Here is a 6,000-nt window from a genome sequence, read left to right as displayed (position 1 = left end):
TACTTCGTCTTCGAGCACGTTCACGTTCTCAATAGCTTTGGTGATGCTTTCTGCACGCGCAGCAAGTCCGCGCATAGTGCGCTGCCAAAGCTATTGAGAATGCGTAAGTGTACGTCACACGTTAGGTGTTAGGTCTTGTTGGTAGCATGAAGCACAGTGCGGGCACAGAATGTCCGCTCACGACGGCCGTCGTTGCACAACGAGGCTATCCTGTAAGGCTTGTTAAAGAAGACCGGCAAAACTATCTTTGAGGCTATTAACGACAGCAATTATCACGGAACACACCCAAAACATTCACCTTCGCCCATTGATCTCCGCCATCGCATCGACGATTTGGCGTTAGCCAAGCCACGAGCGCGGCTAAGCCAGGACGAAGCCGGGATTGGTCAGGGTTTGCCGACCACAGGACCGCCGTGCCAGGAAAATTTAAAAAATTGTTTTCTTAAAAACTACAAACAAATGGGTGAAAATTTTTCTCATGTATGCTCCCTCTGCGGAAACGAACGCACAGCCCAAGCATGGCTCCATTCTGTCGCAGTCGAAAATCGGCGGAGCTGAGCTTTAAAGTTCCTTTTATTCAGGAATACGTACAAGAAAACAAGTAATAAACGGGACCGTGAGGGCAACTCCTGTTAGGCCTAGTGAAGACCGCGATCTCAAGAAAATAGCACGAAAGACGCCACTGATGCGTAAGATTTTACATTTTTCATTGAATTTTATTTATGCATACATCTTTCGTCATTTTTGATTCCATCTGCTTACGTTACGTGATTAAAAGTTTACACCGGCAAATTAGGAAATTATTATTTTTTTCACTGGACCACTGTTGTTGCTTTAAGGTTACATTGAAGTTGAAGTTACGTTGTTATTTCTAAGGCCGACTCCGCACTGTACCACTACGCTAGGAAGAAGCCCTCTGAATGTCATACTCTTGCCTTGACCGCTCATTCGTTCTAGTTTTTTTCATTTCTTGCTTTTTCCATTTTGCAATGGTACCAGAAACTCCGCTCTGATTACTCATCCGCGAGGCGCTCTACAAGCAAAATTTTTTGACAATGTCGGAGATAGTCGAACGGCCCGATTGCATCATCTGCAGTGGAATGACACGGTTCATGAACAGCTCATACAACAGATACTTGACTCCACGGGCTCCTAGGAAATGTGCAAAAACCTCAATAGTTCTTAGAAGCCACCGTCAAAGCAACCACCGAAATGTCAACGCTATGAAAGAGTATATACACACGCAAGCGTTTCGCGCATGTTGTCGTCAATAAATTTTCCTATAACAACAAGCATATGAAAGGTGAGAGGACGGTCCTTTTATTACGGACACGGGCGTCGTGTTTCTGCATTAGACGTGACAAACTGCGCTTTCGCGCTCCTGTTTCGAGCACCTTTCCTCGCGCAGTGTGCAGGCTCCAAACAATTGACCACTTTCACGGTACACAACGGTGAATGCTGGCCTCTCCCTCGGTACCCCTCTCCCTCATGCACTGTCTCACTGGAAACAAATCCACCATGTTGCCATGGCTGCTGTATAACGGATGCCCGCTCAGTGTGCTCCTTTGAGTGCTTCAACTGGTATTACGTCAAAGGATTTCTGGATCTGAGAAGTTGTGGTTGGGTCTGCTTGCATGAACGTTGAGGGAATTCGTGAGTGGCGTCCTGAGCGGCTTTGCGAGCGTTCTACGCACGAGCAGCGTTGAGGACTGTAGCGCATGCCCTAAGCACTACCGAAGCTACTGAGCGCACCGTTGAGGAATCTCCTCAACTTCCACGCTGGTGAGATTCGGGGCAGCTGGTGAAAATCCGTCACGAGCGATGGATCTCCTCAATGTTCGCACAAGCTGGCCTTGGTGCTCCTGAGTCTTGCAGGCCTTGGAGTTCGGCTTGGGCTCATGCAGTGTGTGATACCCGGAGGAAGGCCATTGGATCTGAACACGCATGCTCGCGCACGTGCTGCTCCCACGTCCGTTTGCCTTCAACCATTGACACAACTGAACAATTGAAAAAAAATTGAACATTGGTTATCTTCGCGCATTTTTCATGCACATGTCCCTGTAGCCTGACTCCTAGCGTGCTACTCGGGACGACGTCGTGTATCATATCGCGTTGTTACGTGCCAGTTTGCTGTCCTTTATGGAGCCCAGGTCGCTTGATCCAGAATCAGAAGGACTGCGGCACATGCCGGAAATAATCTGCCATTTTGTCCAGACATACTGCTTCATCACTCGGCGAAATACGCGGCTACTCACGTTGTACAGAACAATGTTCACAGCAAAATTCGTGTAATAGAGCAACATGAAGTAGCGCTGCAACAGGAAGATGTGCTCGGGCACCTGTATGTCGCTGACGGAGAGCACAAAGACGTGAACTCGCACTACGTAGCTGGGAAGGTTGAGGATGATGAATACCGTGCAGACGAGAAACAGCATTCGAAAGACGTTGAGCTGGCTTGGATGGAGGATTTCAGCTGCAGGAGGAGGCGGAGGGGGCGGCCTATTATGGCTGCAGACGCTTCCTGTGTCAGATGTTGGCATTTTCGAATCTGTAAGGTTGGAACAGAAATGCTTGAACACAGCTAACACGCTAATACCACAGATAATACCAATTAATACAGATTGACACGCTATTCACACAGCAATGCACAAAACCATGGTCACATCTCCCACTTGCCCCTGCTGCGCCGTAGAAGACGATATCTCTCATCAGCTCCTCCACTGTCAGCGTCAGAACCATCATCGGGCCGTGCTCTGGCAATACCTCTCAGAGCTTGGGTGCACGGACGGAGGGACAGACGTTTCTCTCGCAACACTCCTTGGCCCTGTGCAGCGAGCTAACAAGTGGAGAGTCACAAAAGCGGTGCTCTGCTTTCTGCGTGACACGGGCCTCCTGGACTCCCTGTGAGCCGAGTGTCTGTTTCAATTTTTATTGTTTTTAGTATTTATTTATGTATTTGCTGTTTCCTTTTCTCTTGTTTATACTTTCCCTTTTCTCTCTCTTTTTTTCTAGGGAACAGCAAGCCGGCGTGCTGCATGGCTGACCTTTCCCCTTTCCTTTTTTCTTATTTTTTTCTGCCAATAAATCCCCCCCCCCCCATGGTTTCGGTTGCCGCTTATGGAAGCTAGCTCTACATAACGAGATAATGATGATGATCTGGAGTATACCTGCACGTGAAGTGAGCCTATGTGCGTGTGTGTGTTGACATACTGCACGAGCCGTAGGGTAGGACTGCGGATAGTTTTGACCGTGCATGTGCTGGATCCCTTCAGTGATGTTTCAGGGTAAATTGAACATGCGCTTTCCATTTCCGTTGGAAAAACGAGGGGTTGACTTGGCAAATTGGCGAGATAAATTTAAAAAATTCAATTTATTGCAATTGAAAATTGACAAAATCTCTCTTTCCTGGTGGCAAAAGTGTCGCAAAGACCAATGCAGCAAGCGGCATCCTTGTACAACGTCTATATATTTTTAATATCATTCAGGGACACGTTACATCAAATACCCTGTATACAAACCCACAAGCTAAGGGAATAGAGTAAGACGACGTTCTTTGCATATGACACGAAATATAAGGATCTATGAGTTACGCCACAGTCAGAAAAGGTAATAGAAAAGCGCGTAAGACGATCCAGGCGGAAATTGGTTCTAGAGAAAACGCTAAAAAAAAAGACCCACAAGCTAAGCACAGCTAGGCACAGCGAGAGGGGCGTCTCCGCTCTCTCATTCAGTCCCCACAGATACAATGCGTATTGTCGTAGAAAACGACCACGTTAACCATCTGCTCCTCCGCGGGAACATTTCCCGTTCGGCCTCGCTTCTATGTCTCTCGAGCTTTGGAAAGCAGATATACAGGATGTCTTTTTTTCTTCGATACATATTTTTGCTTAAAAAAATTATAAGGGCTATAGACATCCTGTTTGCACTTATATCATCTCTGGATGGCGGACGTTCTTGGCCATCTGTTGCTCAACCGTCGAATGACTAATTACCTAAAAATATCTAATTAACTTTTTAAGTATGAAAGCTACGACGTTGACCCATTAAGAACATCTGTTCCTTTCGGTCACCTGATATCGTAGCCATTTTCAGAACAAAAATCCGTTCAGTAGATCGTCCGCAAAAAATTCGTGAAGGAACATCATTTTTTTCTTTATTTTGTTCATTGCGCATCTTCGGAGACGCGTCTTTCCTTCACCTCCAATGTGAGAGGGTGAAGGAGCACACTGCCGCCGACTGGTCGCCTTGCTCCCGCGCTGTAGCAGACGATTTTTGGCAGCCAATAAAAGTGCTCGGATGATCTTACGTCACAACACGCCAGGAGGAGATGGGAGAGATCACCCCCGCTGCCCCAGCTCTTTAGACAAAATTTTCTCAGGAATTGCGCGCTTCCCAAAGGGAATATTTGGAGTGAATGCTCCTGCATGATAGTATGCTCATATCACGTAGTAAATAAGTATCCCGTGTGGTATACGTGTGGCACGAGCTTCAGAAATAATGGTACCTGAGAACTGAACGATAGCAGAATGCTATTCTTTTATGAGAGCTAAATATAGGTCTCACGCTCGAGCTCCAGCGTGAACGCGTCTCGTTTATGCAAATGCGCACGGCAGCTGTCGCAGGCGAATATTATATCGAAATTATGAGGCACGCAGAGCCTTAACATTGTTATTATCATATATTTCCCCTCGACATCTCGCCCACCTTATTTACCTTAGTGGTACTCCGATTCTCATGTGTAGAGTCCGTTTATATTTCACGCATACTGATCGCATGAAGAACTCAAAACGAAGTTTCAGTATGTAAACGGTGCCGTGTGTGTGTGCGTGCACTCGTAATAGTGAGTTCTTTCAGTGCGACCAACGAATTGTGTTCCCACCCATAACATTCCCGAAAAAAGGAAACGACTCATGATTCGGGAAGTATGTCGGCGACTCGCCTTTTCCGCGGTTTATCTGGCGGCGCGAAAATTCTCCGATAAAGCACATACGACTCAGTCCAGCGTGGCCTGAGCGTATCGTGAATCTTTCACACCAGATGATCTACTGTTTCGCCATTAAAACGCCCATAGGTGACATTAAATACATTTTTGACGTCTCGTAGTTTCATGCGGCTGGAGTGAGTGTTGGTGCTTGGGAAAAGCGACAGGTGAAGCTTTTTTCCTGTCACAACAGCACCGGGCACACTGTCCGCCATCTTGCTTTCAAAGTTTTCGGGTGACGGAGGTAGCACACCACAACGGAGGTACACACGAAATGCTTCCGATAAATCCCGAATTAGTCGGAATGCTTTCAACCAATCAGGTTAATGTGACGCGGAACTATCGTATAATTAAGTTGCGGTTTTAAGAAGTATGGCGCCGTGAGGCGGTCCAATCTACCAACATTACTTCTCGAAGTTCGGTGCTCGCCTCCCCCCATCACTGCTGCTGGTAGCCTTCCAACGTGGAATGGAGGCGTAGCGGAGACGTGGGCTGTTGCTAAAAGACGGACGTCGAGCTACCTGATGACGTCACCTACCCTTTCGCGGATCCTTTCGAAAATCCGTGGAAGTGCGCAAATGTTCATTGACGGCAGTTATTGATGTTGATGTTGGCGGGAAAAAAAATAAGAGGGAGAGATTTAATTAGTCACACGACCGATTCGGCTCCTCCCATAAACAGAAGCTGTTCTTTCCCAACGTCGACAAAATATGCTATTTTACTTTTTAAATTCTACGTTAGCGCCGCGAAGCAACTGTGGCTCTGAACGGCGTATATACAGACGTGGACAGATGGCTAGGACATCAGGAAGGAGTGGGGGACAGGGGGTCAAAATTTGTTAGGAAACTCGAAACTTTTGTGGTGTAATAGCACGCAGAAACCGTCTTGCAGGCCATGCAACGTCATCCCGTGTGCCAAATGCAAAAATACGACCTTTGAATCATTCAATATTACGTAAGTGATCACGTGTGTTTCAGCTAGTGTATTCTCCATGCCAATCAAGCGTTTGCAGTCAGCAA

The 6,000-nt window shown here is 47.0% G+C and overlaps 1 protein-coding gene across 3 annotated transcripts in view; it reads right to left on the bottom strand.

Annotated features, from left to right (window-relative positions):
• Positions 1–567: 567 nt before the first annotated feature.
• LOC135399828 (uncharacterized) overlaps positions 568–6,000 on the bottom strand; it is a 178,187-nt gene continuing 172,754 nt past the window's right edge. For all 3 annotated transcript variants that reach the window (XM_064631567.1, XM_064631566.1, XM_064631568.1), the window contains exon 6: positions 568–2,548. In XM_064631567.1, the coding sequence (XP_064487637.1) occupies positions 2,103–2,548 (446 nt within the window). In that variant the 3' untranslated portion in view covers positions 568–2,102. The remainder of the gene's footprint in view (positions 2,549–6,000) is intronic.

This window comes from Ornithodoros turicata, chromosome 7, assembly GCF_037126465.1.
Source record: "Ornithodoros turicata isolate Travis chromosome 7, ASM3712646v1, whole genome shotgun sequence".
Lineage (NCBI taxonomy): Eukaryota > Metazoa > Arthropoda > Arachnida > Ixodida > Argasidae > Ornithodoros > Ornithodoros turicata.
The sequence above is the reverse complement of the archived record's forward strand: the minus strand, read 5'-3'. Positions and strand labels throughout refer to the sequence as shown.